At 36.2% G+C, this 20,773-nt stretch overlaps 1 protein-coding gene across 4 annotated transcripts in view; it reads left to right on the top strand.

Moving 5' to 3' along the window:
* The window catches only part of LOC120313634 (protein eyes shut homolog), a 445,596-nt gene that overhangs the window by 206,232 nt on the left and 218,591 nt on the right, over positions 1–20,773 (top strand). For 2 of the 4 annotated variants that reach the window (XM_039355730.1, XM_039355729.1), the window contains exon 9: positions 1,463–1,623. In XM_039355730.1, the coding sequence (XP_039211664.1) occupies positions 1,463–1,623 (161 nt within the window). Of the gene's footprint in view, positions 1–1,462; positions 1,624–20,773 lie in introns of those variants that run through there. The other 2 variants (XM_039355732.1, XM_039355731.1) reach the window with 1 other exon arrangement.

The raw sequence follows: 20,773 nt of genomic DNA, 5'->3' as shown, positions 1-20,773 counted from the left end.
CACTGTGTTCCTTGGGTAACTAAGTCAGTTTTCTTCTGGTTGGACTGTAGTACAGCTCAAGCTGCAAAAAAATATCTGAAACACTGGAAGTCCTCATTTCTCTTTTAGGAACTCTTACAGTAAATCCTCTCGAAACTGGAGCAATTCTATAAACTTCACCAAAAAATATCAGCTATTCAAACCTGATATTAAGCCATTTAGTTTCTGTTCAGGAATCTGATAGCATCTTTTCTGACTAATGCATTTGTAAAAAGGCAGAAGCTTTCATGGGCTGCCACTTTATCAGATGCGTAGAACTGACAACTCACAAAAGCTTAGGACATTTAATTAAAAAAATTGTTAGTTGGAAAAGATGCTACCAGATTCTAATGTTCCGCCACCAAAGACTGCTGTTACTGTTTCTAATCACTTTTACAATTTCTCTGGGGTATTTATTTTGGTTTTTAGTGCTGGGTGTAATCCAGAATAACAAAGTTGGAAGGAACTTTGGAGGTCTTCTAGTCCAACAGCCGGCTCAGGCAGGAAACCCTACACCATTTCAGACAATGGTTGTCCATTCTGTTGTGGATCCCTACTTATCTAAGCAGCAAGCATCTGATTCCAGCCACTGGGCTCAAGCAAAACAAAACAGTAACTGCTGCTGCTGCTCCCTTTCTGATCTTGGTAACCATAATTTCAGCTCTTAAGAAAAGTGCCTGGCTGAAAAACTAATGTTATGGCATCAACACATCATGGCTGAGTTATATCAATGGCTCAGGCGTTTTGGACAATGATACAAAAAAAAAATGTACACTGTGTTCTACTGCCTTATTTTTCTTCTTTCTTTCAGAAATGTAGACAAGTGGTGTGTGTATTTTTTAACTTTAGGAACACAGCAAATTGAGGGACAGTGTACTGATGGAATGATTGTTTCCCCATTGGTTGGGCAGAGGAAATACTATGTGTGACGGGCTGCCAATATGATCTTGCCTGCTCTCAGTGTTGTGAAGATAGCAGGGATAAAAATGATGGAATAGCTAATTCTACTTCTTTTTTCTCCAAAAATCCAGGGAGTGAAAAGAATGTTATATGGAAGGATTATACCAGGGGGGCACACTAGAAAATATATAGCCAAGTACTATTTTTTAACAATTGAATTCTACTCTTCAATGAATTTCTCTCTCTCTCTCTCTCTCTCTCTCTCTCTCTCTCTCTCTCTCTCTCTCTCACACACACACACACACACACACACACACCACACAAACATTCACATACACACAGAGAGAAATAGAGATAGAAATGAGAGAGAGAAGAGGGAAACAGAGAGACAGAGATCCACTCTTCTGTGATGTATGTTATTATTGATGAAATTAAACTCACAGGAATTTTCTTCCCCTGCTGTAATGTATGTTATAAACATCCTTAATCTCAGTATTGTAATGACAGAAACATTTCCTGGACTTTGTGTAATTCTCACTTGCAGCTCTGTATGAATGGAAGAGGTTTCCATGATGAAGACAACCAGAATTATCTATGTGTTTGTGTGCCTGGATGGACAGGACCTACATGTCTGGAAAGTAATGTGTGTGAAATGAGCTGGTGCCAGAATGGAGCTATTTGTAAAGATGGAATCAATGAACACAGGTACTAACATGCCCTCCTTATGGCAGATTTCTCCATAATCCCCTGGGACATTAGAAGGCATGATTGAACTACTGTTTTCCTCCTGCTGCTTTCAACTGCAATTAAAATGTCATTGCTGTTGCATTTATCCTCTTCACTTTCTAAAATGTTATGGGCAGTAACTTGCAATAAACATGGCTATTTAAGTAAACAGATTGATTACCTAAGTCGTATTTCACAGACATACTTTTTTAAAAAACAAAGGAAGCATTGACTCAAGCAGAGAGTAAAGCAACTAAGGTACATCACTAATTAATATATCTGTTCCTTCTAAATAAATAACATTAGCTTCAGAAACAGAGGTTTTTCTTGGAGTTACAACAGCTTAAAAACATTATATGGTAATAGTAATAATGTAAAAATAAAATAAATAATTATAATAATGAAAAAATAATAATAAAAATTGTAAGATCTGAATATTGAAAGTTTATGCATAAGCCAGTTAGGGTGGTGATTATGAGCACACACTAGGTGCCATACCCCCCAAAATTGGATGAAAACCTGTACATTGACAAAACTTCCATTTGTCAATTACAAAAGACCACACTCCTTAGATCTGCAAATAATAATCTTTTTCTAGGTAAATTTGTGGATATGGTAGTTCTTCTAATTGATGCAATAGTGTCTTGCTTTATCATAATCTTAAGAAGCTCACTTGATTTAATAAATTTGAGTCATTTCCATAAAACATCATTCTTGGAATTAGTCATTCAGAATATGTACTTCATGGTTGTTACATGTTCACACATTTATTCAATCTTTGTCGGAGTAACTGACGTTCTCTGTGATCAGATCATCTTCTTCGCCATGGTTTTATTCTCCATCTGAAGATTACTACAGATTGTTAAAAGAAAAGTAGTATAGTTCCAGTATTAAATGATGTTCAGGAAGGGATGGGGGAAAGGATTTATGTTTTTGTTGGCTTTATTTTATTTTAATGTATATCCAGTAACTTTATTTTCCCTCTAGCCTATTGGATTGGGTACCATGTAGTGTACTACTCTATTTTTATTGTCAGTTTCTAGCCAGTGTCAATCCAAACATTTTCATTTCATTACCTAAAGATGATTCAGTATTATGCACAAACTCATTACCTCCAATTCTCTTTCTCAGCATTCAGTTTAAAGATTAGCAAAAAGATTTGTCTTTCTTTTTAACGCACCTGAAGCCTCTTCCTTTTGTATACCTGTCTTGTTCATCCCCAAATGTTTCCAAATAACTTTGCAGAAACCATAGAACTGCATGCGTTGTAGATGAAATATTGGTGGGCACTCTTGGGATGTTTTAGATCATGTCATTGAGATTCTTATGAAATGGTTTCCATGGGAGAGGTTGTTGCCTACTTGCAACATGGTGTTCATGGTTTTGGAAAATCACAAAATACTCATTCCTGTAGCTGCTTTCTGATTTTTATCTAATTAATTAAAAAAAACCTCTGGAAAAAAATCAATTGGGACGGGGAATCTGGGACACATAGAGCGAAGCACCATGTTAATTAAGAATGAATATGATAATCTCTTTGATCATTTCTTATCCCCCTACTTATAAAGCTGACACTAGAAAAAAAAAACCTTAGACTTCAACTTACGAGGTTCACTATTTTAAATTTTAAAATAGGCTCTAAAAATTTCTCTCTCTCTCTCTCTCTCTCTCTTTCTCACACGCAAACACATATGTCCTCATTATTATGTACTTCAACATAATTTGATTTTATTAATCGCATTATAGATCATTACTTCTGCTCATTTGACTTTATTAGCATGCTTCATTTTAAACAATACCAAAATTAAAAAGATAATTTGAGTTTTAATTGTTGTTCTTCACCTTAAGAATCTTTTCCTGAAAGTGAAATCACAAATCCCCCACCAAGAATGAATAATAAATGAATGAATGAATAAATGAGCAAGCAAGGGCTAGATAAAAATACTTAATTTATGATAATAGGTCAGTGACCCTGTTCCCAATTAAGTCATCTACATGGTAAAAGCAAATTATCTGTTCCCGTGTGAATTGTTTGTAATGTTGTATTCTATTGCCTGGTAGCACAAAATAAAAATACAAAGTAGCATCTCTGTTTCCAGGAATTAGTGATTTTTGAAATAATTAGCCGGTTGTGCCATATTATCTTGAATCTTACTGATTCCACTGTGGCTTGCATAGCACATATTTTTGCTGAATTCTGCTTTGGAGCCTTTGACACTACTTAGAAAGTAATTTAGATTGGTTCAATGTCCAACTCTAGGGAAGATGCTCATCTCTGTGAACTAGCATTGTCCAAAGACATTTCCATAGTCATGTGGCCAGAATAACTATAAGGAGATTATTGCTGTTCACTTAGTTTATTTGGAACCAAGTGTTCACATCCCAAATAGAGTTTTGTACACTTTTGTTCAATACATTAAAGAATGTCAAAACCACAATGCTTTCAAAGCTAGGCTAAAGCATGAAATTATATGGTGATAGCCGTGTTGGGGAGTTGATGCTGATTAAGGTTGGTTTTCATTGTGCAAATATTTCAGTAGCAAACTAGGTAGGATTACCAGTGGTTTTACAGAAGGGAGTAGACCTCACTGTTTTTAATGTGTGCCAGCTCGATCAGAGTTGTAATTTATGTTATTTGTTTCTGATTGGCCTACCTGGCTTGGTTGGCTGCATTGTTTCATTTCAGGGTGCTCCTGCCTATTATACTTATCGATGTGTTGATTGCTGAGTAGGTAATAATAGGGGATGTCCCAGGATGTTTGTTTCCTTCTTGGACTTTTGTTTCCTTTGGGAATAGGTATATTTAGCAGGATTATATATCATAGTGTTCTGTTACTCAGCTTTTGTGCAGTATTAAAATAATAATAGCATTCTAACATTTTTTTTCTGCAACCCTTGGCAACTTGCACTCCTATGATCCAGTTTCTTGGGCAAAATAGTAACTATTCAGTTCCCTTCAATCTATACCCTGTTGCAGTTATTGGATACTAAGCTCAGGTGAAGGGCACTTCTTTTATCGCACTGTGGCACACATAAACAGTGTCATTTTATCCTTCTTCAGTCTAGTGTAGTTGTTTTTGCTGTGATTCTGAGCTCTGACCCTGAGTAGGTTCCATAGGTGAGATTTTCATGGCCCTCACATTAAAATGAGATAAATATGTACAGTGAGGCAATAGTGCACAAAATCCCATAAATGCCAGAACAAGGTCTAGCTGGCTATGTTCAAGTTCTGATCCCCATTAACCTTCTGTGGTAACAACGCAGAGAAGAAATCAAAGCTGGCTAAATTTTATGAGACCACACCATTAATCTGGGTTACAGATAAAGATGTCGACCTCACCAATATTTTGTTTGGTTTCATAGCATTTCTGAACTATCAGGGGCATGGAATGCAAATGTTTTTAGCAACCTTTTACATGAAAATGATCATTAATAGGAGTACCAGATCTGGGAAGCAAAAATAGGAATAAGCTCTATATGAGAGCAAAGAGATTTTTCTGTATTTCTTTGCTGCTATCTATTATCCATTTTATAGCAGAGATACAATAGAACTTAGAAATACTAACATATATATAAGCTGCAAGGAGCAGCTGTTAAGATCTTCTTGCTCACTATTCTCCCCCCCTTTTTGTCTCTCCTTCCGAGCTGCTTCCATGCGTCCGTTTTCCACACCTGATCTTGATACATCGTTAGTTTCTCGTCCCCTCCCATAGCATACCAGACCCTTAGAAAGTGGGAGAGTCAAAGTTGCAATCCACAGAGTAGATGGCCACCCCTCATGGTGCAAAAGCAAGATCATGATTTTACAAATGGGGAAACTGTGATCCCAAGGGAAGACAGCAAACCTGAAAAAGGAGAGGGGGGCAGGGAACATTACAATGAGATAGCAACAGGCAAGACTGGATTGACAGGGCTATGGGTGAGACAGTAACAGCTGCTATGGGAGGGGACGAGAAACTAACGATATATCAAGATCAGGTGTGGAAAACGGACGCACAGAAGCAGCTCGGAAGGAGAGACAAAAAGGGGGGGAGAATAGTGAGCAGGAAGATCTTAACAGCTGCTCCTTGCAGGATTGGGGAGAGAGAGCTACGGGCAAGACAACAGCAGCCGTAGGGGAAGATGACAACCCTACAGGGCATTTGAAATGCATAGTCACAGTTAAGTGCTTTTCATAGTTTGTAAGGTAGTACATATGTACGGTAGCATATATTGACTTGCTCTGGCTGCTGAGCTATATTCTTCCTTAGCAGGAAAGCCAGCAACTTATGGGCCCTCCCAGGTGTTATGTGAGACAACTTAAGAAAGGTAATTGATGGATTTCCTCAACATCACCTACCATCAGGAAAAACAATAATAATAACTGAATACAAGAGTTGACAAATACCTAGACGATCTGTCAGAATTTTGTAGGTGAACCAAGAGAGAGGCCAGTCTGCTGGTAAAGCAATATTTTACCAAGTATAACCCACTCACCAATGGTGGGATTCAAATATGTGAAAACCAGTTCTCTGTGTGGATACCGCTTCCGGAAATCCATTCTGGGCCTGGGCAACAAAAAATTAGCTACCGGTTCTGCCAAAGTAGTGCGAACTAGTTGAATCCCACCACTGCCACTCACCCAACATTAATCAGTGCTTTCTGTCAGGTTACAATAGAGAACATCACTTGATTTATCAGGCAGATAGATGTCAATCAGGCATTTTAGAAAACTGATGCTAGAAGACCATTCCTTCAGTTACCATTGGCACTATCCAGGCCTTCATTGGCTGCCAGGACTGAGAGAGACAAGAAGAGATGACAGGCAGCAACTCTGTTGACTCTCCAATCCCATGGAGCATTCTTTTGGGAGATTTCAAAACTTCTTCTTCACTTGCCATCTTTCTAAACCTTGACAGCCTTGAGATTTATCAAGGATTACAGAACTAGGAAGAAAGATATTTTGTGTTGTGGGAGATCCCAGGCTGAACACAAAAGAGTCCTAGAAGTTAGTATCCAGGTATTGTATCAGAAGACAGAGGGTGTTTCCGGAGCAACTTCAGGAATCAATAAGAGTTGAAAGGATCCTGATTATGTCATTGTCAGTGAAGTGTGGTTGATGTGTATGCCCTTCAGATGATAAGACTTATGTCTGGAGAAAAGGAAAAAAAAAAAAACACTAATTATTGGTGGAACAGGTAACAACAAATGTAAGCCTCTTCTGTGTTGGTTCTGGGGATGTGATGAAGAGGATGTCATGATCCACAACAGTGAGACACTTTCCTGCTGTAGGCCAGGTGAAATCAGCTTGAGCACTTTGATAATGAAAGATTGGGGGGAAATTAATTATAGAGCAGTCAAGAAAATTCAGCCCATCCTAACTGAAACTAAAGGCAGCCCATATCCACCTATCTCAGAACAGCCATTTTTCTAGGGCTGAATGAAGACAAAGTTCATTGTGCTTTAGTCTCATGAGGTGATGGAAAGTAGTGAAAAGATGGATTCTCAGGAGGGAGGAGGGTGCATCCTATGGGAGTAAGAGGCAACTCAGTCCAGAGATTATGAGTGAAAGACAGTGAAGATAGCCCTTGCCTAATATTGTAGATGTGGATACAGATAATCCTGGACTTACAACCATGTGTTTAAAGATCGTTCAAGGTTGCAACTGCACTAAAAAGTGATTTATGACCATTTTCCACATTTATGAAATATACATAAATTTGAGCCAGCAGTGTGCTGCAGCTGCCAAAAAGGCCAACACAGTGCTAGGCTGCATTAACAGAGGGATAGAATCAAGATCACGTGAAGTAGTAATACCACTCTTCAATGCCTTGGTAAGGCCACATTTGGAATACTGCATCCAGTTTTGCTCACCACAATGTAAAAAAGATGTTGAGACTCTAGAAAGAGTACAGAGAAGAGCAACAAAGATGATTAGGGGACTGGAGGCTAAAACATATAAGGAACGGTTGCGAGAATTGGGTATGTCTAGTTTAACGAAGAGAAGGACAAGGGGGGACATGATAGCAGTATTCCAATATCTCAGGGGCTGCCATAAAGAAGAGGGAATTAAGCTATTTTCCAAAGCACCTGAAGGCAGGACAAGAAGCAACGGGTGGAAACTAATCAAGGAGAGAAGCAACCTAGAACTAAGGAGAAACTTCCTGACAGTGAGAACAATTAATCAGTGGAACAGCTTGCCTCCAGAAGCAGTAAATACTCCAACACTGGAAGTTTTTAAGAAGAGACTGGACAGCCATTTGTCCGAAATGGTGTAGGGTTTCCTGCCTGAGCAGGGGGTTGGACTAGATGACCTGCAAGGTCACTTCCAACTTTACTACTATTACTATTACTGTATATAGATGAAAAAAAAGTAGTTCTTAGGGGAAAAATAGAATTGTAATGCTAAAAATGATGACATAACATAGCTGCCTACCAGTGAATTTAATCCCACCAGCCCAGCAAAAAAATACTCAGGCCTGCTGCCTGGAGGCCTAGTAGAAAACTGGCAGCAATGGTGACATATGTGCCAGCCTATATGATGCATCCTGCAGACAGTGCTTTGGGGATCATTGCAATGATTGTTGTGGAAAGAAATGTAGGCCTCACTTGCCTCACTTGTGTCTCCCTGGAAGGCAAAACACAAACAACCCAATAAGGACAGAAGAAGCTCAGCATCAGTGGCACACTTTTATTTGTTCAAAATCACAGCTTGGCTGTTTGGAAGACATTAGTGCGAGTGTTTGTGCTAAATGATGCTTTTGTGTCAGAAGGGTAGCTGCTTTATTTTAAGTATGGATTAGCACAAGGATGAGGAAAGAGCAGACGGCTGTGAATACCGCCTGATTAGTGGCAGGAGCAGAGGTATATCAAATAACTCATCCTACATCTAATAATTATTGATCAGACAGACAATTTAAACCTCATATTTTTTTTTCCCTCACTGAAAAATCGGAAGAGAGAGAGAAAGAATGAAGACCACTTTTCCCTCCTCACGTGCATGCAAAGGTCAGCGTACAAAACAGAGCATGCTTTGTACATGCCACTGTGGAGAACAGAGAATTTTGCTCAGGCTTCTGATATATTTTGTTTTATCAAACAAATCAAACAAAACACAAGCATATATGAGCAAAATTCCAAACTTTCCATCATTTGGCAGGGAAGCATATATTCCATTTTGTGCTAATCCCAGGGGGAAATGGAGTAACTCAATAACGAAAAGCAATCCCAAAATTGAAGTGCATACACAGCCAGGAGATACATTGTTTGTGCCACAGCACAAAAAGATCATCTTCAGCTGAATGAAAACAAGGTCAATCATTTGTGTCAGATCAATAATTTTTGGACCATAGGATACACTCTTTGACAAACTTCTACTCTGGCACAGACCGCACACAAATTAAATTGCATTCATAGCCACAAGATACTTTTATCCATCATTCTGGTGCTCTATCCTTAAAATCAACCCTCTTGCATTCTGACACACGTGTTCAGGTAAATGTCTGCCAAATTTCTTAGTTATGTCATCCAAGCTGTGATTTTTGACCTAAAAAACTATGCATGCAAGGAAAAGTAAAACTCAGTGATAGATATGTTACAGTTCTCTCACATATCCCTTTCACCCTTGTGTGTTTTCCACAATTCATCACTCCAAACGCAATGAAATGTATGTGGTATTTAGAATGGTATTTATGTTGGGTCAACAGCAGAGGTATGATGTTCTCTTTTGGTCTATACCCTATAGGAACTCCATGCCAATTCTGATTCTAGGTTCCTTTGCTGGCCACACTGACATAATTATCTTGTTTTCTATCTTTAGTTGTCTGTTGATACTAAACCCCCCCTGCCAAAAAAATGTTTTCTATAGCTCCAGATGACTTTGAAAGACAGACAGACAAGCTAGCAGTAGAGCTGAGATTCCAGCAGAATAAGAGAATGACTGGTGTCAAGACAAAGGATCAGAACTAAATTTGAAATCTTTACTTTTAAATGCCACAACTAATAAGATTCTTTTGAAGGATTCTTTCTTCTTCTTCACTATATTAGATTTAAAAAATTACAATTTGGTGAAAAAGTTATAGAGGGACTATACCTAAGGTTTTTGAGACTGCCACATAATTCTAGATATCTTTAATGTAGGCATTCAATCTGTCTGCGAGATAGATGTGTGAATATAATAATATCATATCATATCATAACATAACATAATATATATTTATATTTGTGAATATAATATAAAATATATTTATATTTCTTAAAATGTTTACATAGTGTTCCACTATGTGAATTGATAAAATAATAATAATAAAAAGCAATGTAATTGATTGCATTCTTTAATGCTAATTTTGGTATTAATAACTATTTCCATATTTATATGTAAGAAGAAATACATAAAATATCTAATTAATATTTTTGTTCTTCTTCACATTTCCTCTACTTTTATTTGGTGGGAAATGGGCACGCACAACTTTAAGATATATGTGATTTGGAATTTTGGGAAAAATATAATTTTTAAAATCTAAATACTGTTGCATACAATGGCTGTGATATAAAAGATTTGCTATATGACAATCTTTTCCTTCTCCTAATAGCCGCTGCTTTTAAGATGATTCAAAAGTTTGCCTGAAAAGGGTGGGAATTATATGGGAATTGAACCAATCATTTATGCACTAACAATTTAATCCTATTCAAAACCCGAACAAAATAATTAATTTATAAAATGTGTAAACCATGCCACACCTCTGTTAGAATGTGGAGTTCCAATGAAAAAAATCTAACTTCTATTATAACTCACCAGTCAGAGATATTGACATTTGATTGGTATTGTATATCAAGCTGTAACATAATCAAATGCAGATTGCTTATATTCAGCACTGTCAATTGCCAAATTCCACAGTTTGTCAGCTGTCTAATGCTATAGCTCAACTGCTGTCAAAAATGGACTATGTCAATATGATGCTTGGTCAGATACCTGTCAACAAATGTTCATTGGTACATGCTAGATAATGATAATTAATACAGATCAGCTGTCAAATGTTGCTAGCTTTGTGCCAGATATGACCACTGATGCATATCAACTGTCAGAGAGTATCCAACATTCTTTCTGCAGAATCTTCAGATATCAAATTCCAGTCCTGAATACCAAATATGGCTAAAATGTTACCTCTGAAGAATATTTAATCATTTCTCTTTGCAGTGGAGAAATAGGGTATGTCTGTCTCTTCCCTAAAGGTTTCCTAAAGCCTCTTACATATCATAGACACTATGTCAGCTCTCGCTCAATATTAACTGAGTATGCAGTATGCATTATTTATTTAATAGAGGGATTTTATCTTTCTTCAAGAGATGTTAGGTGGATGTGCCTGATATTGTAATAAAATTCTGTGAGTTAAACTGACCCCAGTAATGTTGTACTGCTCCAAAGCTAACCAGTTAATTCTATATTCATGTAGACATTAGAGTCCAAGCCACCTCCCCAATTTTCTGTATGTTTCCTCTCTGTTTATTATGAAAAATAGCAGAAATACGCTGTAATGTTTGCTTTTGAAAAGGTTTAGCAAAATATGTAAACAACCTAATTCCCTAAGATTGTCTTTTAAAACCCCCAGCTCTCAGAGACATCTTTTGGAAATTGCTTAGAATTTAGGTTTCAACTTGCTGCAAAGTTAAATAGCAAATTAACCCCATCTCATAGCTTTTAATGGCACATTTAGTGTACTGCAGCTAGAAAGATTTAGAACATTAATGCAAGGTCATGTTCATTAGAGAACAACATGATTACTTCCCTGAGAAGAGCAGGCATGTAATCACTCCTTATGCATCTTTTACATAGAGTTAAGATTGCTTGGCATCATTCAAAGTAGTATTTAATAGAAGAAATTCTCCCACTTGAGGCTGTGGAAGCAATGCATTTAGCACCAAAGAGAGAGATAAAAAGATATGTGTAGTTCATATTGGCAAAGTTATCTTCCATACCAGTTTGTTTGTTGGAAAATATGAAGGCCATAGTTAGCAAATCTTGATTAATATTTGTTTAAACTCAGATTTGCCAGTTCAAACAGGGTTATATGCAACAGAATGGGGGATGCTTCTAACTAAAGCTGCACTAAATTATGCCTGCCTAGAAAATTATCCGTATCTTCTTTATTTATTTTATTCAATTTAAGCATTGCTCAATCCAAATTAACTCAGGAGGTCTTACAATATAAAAAAGGAATTGCATCCAATAGGATAGGAAGAAACCTATTAAACATAAGACAAGATGGCAAATCCAGATAACAGCAACAACATGATCATATACTTTACCAGGGGTTCCAACTAGTTCAGAGTTTGAGAAAGCAGCCAGGTCTTCAAGGCTCTTCAGAATGTCATCAGGGTGGTGAGTTAGGCAGATATCAGTAGGAACATCATTCCAAAAGGAAGGTGCCACAATAAAGAAGACACAATTCAGGAGTTTTGATGGCATGGCGCTCCTTGAATGAAGGAACCCAGAGCATATCAATTCTGTCAAACTGAACCAGCTGGGTAGACCCCATAGGAGCTAGATAGATGCTCTATCTCATGTGGCTTACTGAGGCGTGCCCATCATTGCCATACCACTGCATTCTGGATCAGTTGAAGCTTCTGAATGCTCTTCAAGGGCAGCCTCATGTAGAGCAAATAGTGAGTGCTTCATATCACTTAATGATAGCATTTAAGCTACAGCATAAACCAGGGACTTCCGGTCTTGTGTCGTAGTAATGCGGCTGAGGGATTGCAGGAATCTGCACCCCATGGCTGGTTTCACCCTGCCAGGTGACCCTAAAATGGGTCTAAAGTGGCCTGGAGAGGCAACAAAGTCAAAGCCAAAATCCAAAAGCCCTTACCAGAACAACTGTTAACGGCGTGCTTGGAACTGGGTAAGAATATCAATGTTCTCTCTCCTATTTTGTAACTGATTTCCTGGAAAAGATCCCCAAAAAGCAAAAAAATCCTCCAAAAGTGAGAAGGGAAGGGATCACACCCCCACCCTTCCATAGACAGAAGTGGTGGTTAATGCTCATGGGGGACAGAAATATATTGAAATGAGGTTAATAAAACTACAGTCTGGATACATCTGAAAATTATGAAAACTATTAAGATTTCACATCTGAAAGAGTATTGATGAAATTATAAGAAAATAATTCTTTGTCTTAAAAGTTGGAAAATGAATAACTACTGACATCTAGTGCAGGATTAGAGTATAAAACTATAGCAGCATTTTCTCAGAAATTGGCAAGATGCCCAGAAATAGAGAAAAACGTGTTCCTTTGAACCTCAGTGACTTTTAGCCAAATAAAAAACAGCTGCACAGAGAAAAGAAAATACACTGGGCTATGTACTACAGAGTGAAAACTGCATTTGTTTTAAAACTGATAACCTTCTGGGATTATAAATACTTACTGAGCTGTGATTTCTAAGTTCAAGAATTGTTTGCAGAGAAAGAAAAACTTTGAATTTTGGCTAATCTTCTAGGGGGGAATTTACTGGATAGCTATTAGGTGGCTAAACATTCTGGATTGGAATTTTGACTCGTTGAAAATGTAAAACCCCTGAACAGAAGAACTGTTATAAAATACTGCTTTCAGTGGTGCTTTGACAACTGGAAATGCATTAGATCACAAAAACCATATATAAAGATAAGAACTATATAAGATTTGATTGTTTGGATTTTAAGATTGGCTGGTTTGACAAAGCTAATTACAGAGACTATGGTACTGGTGAAAGACTATCTGGAGGAGGAGACAAAATAGATGTTGCATATCTAACTAAAAGTGACAGGAAGCCACACCTAACATCCCCTTCTGAAGGCCCCAGCCTGGAACATCGGGGATCTGCAGGAACAATACTCCAGGACAAGGCAAATACTTTCCAGGAGGAAATGTATGTAATGGTGTGACAGATTCAAATGACAATTGTTTCAAGTCATGATGAGATTAAAAACAATTTTGATGACATAAATGAGCACATCTCCAACCTAAACTTACAATTAAAAAACTCTCAGAAAACAACATAAAGAATGGACGAACAAATCAGATAACAAAACATAAACCAGAGGAAAGTGACCCAAATGGGGAAGCTACAAATTAAGAGAACCACAGCTTAATACAAACAAAAGAAAATCTGCAAGATTTTGACACAACAATGAAAATGGAAAAGATATTTCATCTTTCAGGACTTCAAAACAAACTTAAGGATAAGAAAGAAGATCTAACAAAATGGATTATAGAGCTGCCAGGAGAACCATTAGAATTTGGGAGACAAAAAATGCATATTCTACTTAACTAGTCTTTCTTATGCCCAACAATATTCACAAAAATACAGGAAGAATCCCCTGGCAAGTGGAACATACTGACATGAAAAGCTATGTGGCAAAAGAAGAAAGCTAGAGTTAGATTCAAGAGATTCGATTCAACTTACCAGACGGAGTACTATATGATTAAACACTTGTTTGAATATAGTTAAAAGAATGAATAAATTTTGAATATAAAGGGGCCCTACAGTAAGAGGAATATATAAGTAGTATAGTATTTTTTATAATATTTGAGGTGTAAAAATATTGGGATGGTATATGTGAATAAAATTTTTGGCTATTTAAAAGTAATTAATTTTGAGAAAATTATGACTGGTCTGGAGACTGAGGGGAAATTAAGCTTAAATAAGAATCTTGAAAATAGGACACGTAGAGACTTAATAAGATTACTTTTACAAATACAATTGAAACATAAGCTGATTAGAAAAGATGTTATATATGAATATGTGAATGTTATTATGTGCACAAAAAGAAGAAAAATGTTTATATCCAACCTTGTATGTATTGAAAGTATTAAGAATTATATTCGTTTGATGTTGACAAAGAAGAATACTACTGGAAGAAGAGAAGATCGAAGAAATATATCATTAACTAACATATTATGGAATTATAGAAATTAATCATTATTTATTTCTTTTAAATAAATGAACCCAGACAACACACTGTTTACTAAAGATTACTATTGTAAAAAAATCAATAAAATATATTTTTAAAAAAGCCCCAGCATTTTGATTGTCTATTAGAACTTATAACACAGTATGGAAAAGTTTCTGGTTTTAAAGTCAATAACCATAAGACTAAGATATTATCTAAGAATATGTCAGCCAATGACAAGGAAAGTTTGGTTAAAGCCACAGGTTTTCAGATGGTGAAAAAGGTTAAATATCTGGGAGTATATTTAACTGCCTCAAATGGAAAATTGTACAAAAATAATTATGAATTACTATGGGCAAAAGTACAAAAGGATTTAAATGACTGGAAAAAACTGCAATTGTCACTGTTGGGGAGAATTTCAGCTGTAAAAATGAATGTTCTACCAAAGTTTCTTTTCTTGTTTCAGATGATACCTATTTTAAAAAAAGATGTAAATTTGGAGGAATGGCAGAAGGGTATCAATAAATTCATTTGGGCTGGGAAAAAACCAAGGGTTAAGTTTAAGATTTTGCAAAATGCCCAAGAAAGAGGAGGACTTAAAGCATCTAACTTGAAATTATACTATGATGCAGCCACCTTAATTTGGATAAGTGATTGGCTTAATTTAACAAATAAGGATATTCTTGCTCTTGAAGGGTGGGATTTAATGTATGGTTGGCATGCATATTTAATTTTTAATAAGAAAGTGGACCGGGCTTTTAAATCACATATTTTGAGGAGTGCCTTACTCCGAGTTTGGAAAAAGTATTATTATAGGTTAAACTATAAAATACCCATCTGGGGGATTCCTAGACATGCAATTGAGGGGATTTCTAAGGGGATGAACTTTGATAAAATTTCGTATAAAGAATTATTAATTTGGTCAGGTTCGGATTGGCATTTAAAATCTCTAGATGTATTAAGGCAGGAAAATATTCTACAGTCATGGTTTCAATATTTACAAATAGTGGACAGGTGGACTGTAGATAAGAAAGAAGGAATAACATTAGAACATGGAAATCTGGTTATTCAGATTAAAGATCAGAGTCAGGCCCATATAAAAAGAATTTACAATGCTTTAATAGAATTAGACTCTGAAACAGAATTGGTTAAAAACTGTATGATTAAATGGGCTCAGAATATCCAGGATCCGATCCCATTGGACTTATGGGAGACAATTTGGATTAGAAATGTTAAATTTACACAAGCTCAAAATTTGAGGGAAACTTTTTATAAAATGTTTTACAGATGGCATTTAGATCCTAAAAAGTTATCTTGTATGTATCCAAATTTACAACCCAAATGTTGGAGATGTGGTAATATGGATGCGACATAATTTCATGTTTGGTGGAATTGTAAAAAGGTAAAGGCTTTTTGGATTATGATTTGGTGGAACATTCAAAAGATTTTTAAAAGGAAGATAAAGTTCACCCCTCAATTATTCCTATTGGGTATCTTTGTGGATTTAAATGACAAAGAAACTACTTTAATGTTGAATTTATTAACTGCAGCAAGGTTATTAGTAGGCTCATATTGGAAGAAGGATTTGTTGCCTACTTTAGAAGAATGGATATTTAAAGTTTCTAACTTTGCAGAAATGGCAAAAATTTCTGCTTATTTGAGGGATCATACACAAGAAAAATATATTATTGTATGGAGAAGATGGATAGATTATATTCAGAAAAAATATGGTACTATAAAGTTTCATTTACTTTATGAGTAAATTTTATAGTAACTGTTGTAGAGATTTGTTTATATGACTTAATTTAAGGGGAGTTAAAGGTTAAATATGATGTTTTTTTTTTTTCTTTTTTCTTTTCTTTTTTTTATTATTGTTAACTTTCTTATTAATAACCCTGTACTCTGCTCTGGGAAGCGAAGGGGGAGGGTTGAGGGTGGGTGGGTGGGTGAGTGGGTGGGTGGGTAATGATAATATAGTCATGGTAAATGCTTGGGAATTTCCCCTATGCTGCGTTCATGTGTGTGAGAGGGATGAGAGGGGAGGAAGGAGTAGGGAGGAAGTAGAATGGTTAGAGGAGAAGGGGGGGGGAGAGTAGGAGGGGAGGAGAGAAAGAGGAGGGAAGTAGGGAAGGATTAGAGAGGGTGGACGCGGCCTGGGGGGAATGGGCAGGCGGTACCAATGGTTAGGAATTTATTTTAATTGAATTGAATTTTGTATGAATAAATGGAAAATAAAAAACTTTTTATTAAAAAAAAGCCCCAGCATTAACCATGGCTTACAAACGCCAAGTTGTTGAATTTACATATTTCAATAAGCCCAAACCAACTGAACCACATCAGGATGGCTCATAGTGTGTTAACCCAAACCATTGAATAAGAGAGAAGTTTGAGAAATGAGGTAAACCTTATTTACTCTAGAAATTCTGCTTATTGGCTTGGGAGCTTCCTTGAAGACAAACAGAGAGAGTTGCAACCATGACTCCTTGGAGTAATTTCCCAGATAAAAGAAACTGGGGGGGGGGAGTATAATTTGAAATCTGAATGGAACATTGTTAAAAGAGGTATCATGAAAAGCCAGGTTAGGAATATTGTGGAATGGTAATGCTGCACTGAGGGCTATTCTTGAAACCTTTGTAATATAATACTTGGCTTTAAATATATATATATTTTCATATCATCTGATATGTATTCATTACCAGGAATAAAATCAAATCCTATTACTGAGATTAAAAATATTATCTGCTTGTATTTTTGTGTATTTAGATCAAATAGTAATTGAAAGGGTTTTTTAGTACTATTAGATTACAGATTATAAACAGTAAATGTTAATTACAAGTAGGAACAGAGATATCAGCTATTTTAACCACATGTGGTATGGCGAACCTATTGTTTATAATGCCTTCTCCTAATTATGTTTTACACACAAAAAATAATTAGTAGTTAGTGCATATTTGACAAAGCAGTCGTCTATATTTAACAGATTGGCTGAGCAAATGTTCCATAATCAAGGGGATAAACAGAGCTCTTTCTTTGAAACTAATATTGTAAACCGAAGGGCCTAACCAAGCTAATGAAAAGAGGGCAATGGACTTTTTGTATTAAGCTGAAAGATTTCCAATTATTATAATAACTCTGGGGAAAGCAGAGGCATCCTTTTCTGATATTAGTTTGACTTTCCTCCAGATTTCTGTAAACATTGATGAGTTGAGAAATATGATATTTATAGCAGCACAAAAAAAATGTTGATGCATTTTTCCTAGATGGGAATTGCCGCTCACAGGAAGCAAAGCACTGCTAACCTCATATAAATTCAATTAGGATTTTAAGGGCAGAGTTATTAAGTTTTTTGTTGTTGTTATTGTTAAAGTTCAATTCAGTTACATTGAGACTACTCAGAAAAGTTCCTGCAGTTTTCTTGGTGAGGATTTTCAGGAGTGATTTGCGCTGGCCTCCTTCCTAGGATTGAAAGGAACCGATTGACCTAGGCAGGACTAGAACTCACAGTCTCCTGGTTTCTAATCTGATACCTTAAGCACTACACCATGCCAGTCTTAGTAACTCTCAGCATTGATCAAATAAATTGAAGACCTCAGATATTTTGTAATATTGTAATAATAGAACAATACAGAATTCCAAAAGGGATGGTGCTCCACTCTTTGTGCTCAGTTGAGAGATAGAAATATTCAACTAGGAAAAAGGTTTACTCTATGCTTGTTCTCAAACCTAGAGACATCCCTTATGGAGTATGCCTTCTCCAAAGCATGATTGAGGGAACTGACATTCCCTCTCCCCTTTAAACAAGAATTTCTTCCTGCTATAATTTAGTTTATTAGCTCAGGATTGAAAAACCTTTTCTCAGTTGAGGGCCAATTTTATTCATGGAGAGGTATATGGTTAAGGGGTTGAGGATGCAGATAATCCTTAGGTTAGAATTGCAATTGGGGATGGCATTGCCACTGCTATGTGATGGTGTCACATGACCACATCGCAGGTTGCAGTTGTAATTCCAGGATGGAACAGGTTGCTAAAAGAGAAGAGGTGGCAGTCTCAGGTAAGGAAGGAGCAAGTGGGCTCTTGGAGAACAGACAGACCAACAAGAGCAGCACCTGGACTCTGAGAAGCACAGGTAGACAGAGGAGTGCTATGGAGTAAGACATCCCTATTTATTTTATTTTCCCTTCTTCCTTTTTCTGGCTAAACATCTTGTGTTTTAATAGGTGCCGAGTAGGCAGAAATGTTTATTCATTCGTTCAGTTTATGAGCTGCGGACTCCCAGAACAGCTCTGGATGACTAACAGGGTTAAAACCAAAACCATTCACAGTATAAAAACAAAAATGATTCTGAAAAACACTCTGTTGGGAACAAAACTCAATCCTTGTACATTTATAGAAACTCCTATGTCATCCTGGCCCAGTGTCTGGGAGAGGAATTAGGTCTCCAAGACCCTCTGAAAGACCAACAAGGTTAGATCTAGCTGAATCTAACAGGGAGCTGCTGTTGCAAAGGACAGATACTTTGACGGAGAAGGCACACATTTTGCATCCCAGCAGTTGTCACCATTTAATTGGAGGGACCCGGAAGATGCCAACCCTGTCACATTTTATAAGATACCTTGATCAAACATTCATCATGAAAAAACCTCCCTTTATTCTCCAATAACCTTTCCATCATCATACACTGTATGCCTGCAAGACGTGGCTTGTATTTTAAAGGAAGTTGGGACTATAAGAAAATAGAATCATATTCTCCCAAGATAAACTGAAATCTTAATTACTGCTGGAATACTAATCATAACTAGGAAGGATCCCTATTAATAATTTGAAAAGTTATTAAGTGATCATGTATATAAGGGAGGCTATGTATTATACTGAGCTGGTTGAATAGGAGCAGGAAGATACAGATTCAAACCTTCTTTATAGTTCTGGAGAAGAATCACAGAAAGGAGCTATTATATGCTACCCTGTGTCTGTTGTAAAAAAAAGACAAGATTTCTTTTAATATCCCTATAATCCCTTGCATCTGGCTGGTGTTGGAGCAACTGAATGGAGCTGAGAGTTTACTGGCTAGATGCCCTTCCAGACGTCTATGTGGAATTTGAAGCAGATAATTACTCATCGTGGCCAGAGAGAGAAATATCTTCTGCTACCTAGGATCAAACTCACAGCCTCCTGACTGTGAAGCAAAAGCTCCACTTCTAGATGCCTCTCCACATCTGTCAAAATAAATAAAATAAATCTATATTATTTTAAATATTTCTATGCTGGAAGATTCCCCAGTTGCAATAAGTTGGAGAGGGGTAGCATCTACACTGAATAATAAATATAATACCAAAAATAATAGAATAAAATAAAATAATAAAATAAAATAAAATAATAAAATAATAATAAAATAAAATAAAATAAAATCTTTGTAAAAATTGGTGAATGTTGCAATGCATGTTTTATGTGTTTCTGATAGAGAAGATTTAAAGTGATGATTTACCCCAGGAAGAGATTTGCCTTTTGCTTAACTTTGAGTGTTGTAGCTGGCTTTCATATGGTTCCTTTTCCCACTGGAGTAGCTCACAAAAGTTTGGCCTTCGGAATGTAAACTTAAAGAATATACAGCAATGGCAAAACTAACAGACTATACACCCAACAAAAATTCAACTAAATTTAGGCAGGAATTGTTTCCATACATACAACACATCATTCAGCATGGCAAATATAATTACTTACAGTTTATCTTCTAAGAGGGCCTAAATGTCTACAAATATTGCAAATTTGCCAATGTATAAAAAGGGGAAAGGTAGAAATGTAATATTTTTGTTTTATTAATTTTCTTCTCTTCTTTTCCTTTTCCTTTTTTTCTCTTTTTCTAATTTTAATTCATCCTAAAGTTTCTCTTTTCATCTATTTTTTCCATGTACTGTATAGATATAGTAGCAGTACAATGGTGATTTTAATATCAAGTAATTAGCTTAAGATCTTTATTATCTAACACATACTTTAATGTAAGTTGCAGCAGATTTCCCCCCCTCCAAAGTTACATATAGGTTTGAATGAAAAAGTCAAATAATTTTAATGTTTGTAATAATGATATTCTAAATTGTAATTAATATTGACAGAATATTTTTCCTCTTTGCTATGTTCAACACTATAAGTTATAAATTTTAATTTCCTATAAGAATAATCAGAGTGTGGTATACAGTTCATCCTAACCAGATTAAACTTTAGTTCAGTTTT

This window comes from Crotalus tigris, unplaced genomic scaffold, assembly GCF_016545835.1.
Source record: "Crotalus tigris isolate CLP2741 ecotype Arizona unplaced genomic scaffold, ASM1654583v1 scf7180000018750.1061991, whole genome shotgun sequence".
NCBI lineage: Eukaryota > Metazoa > Chordata > Lepidosauria > Squamata > Viperidae > Crotalus > Crotalus tigris.
This window is presented reverse-complemented; position numbering and strand designations above follow the sequence as displayed.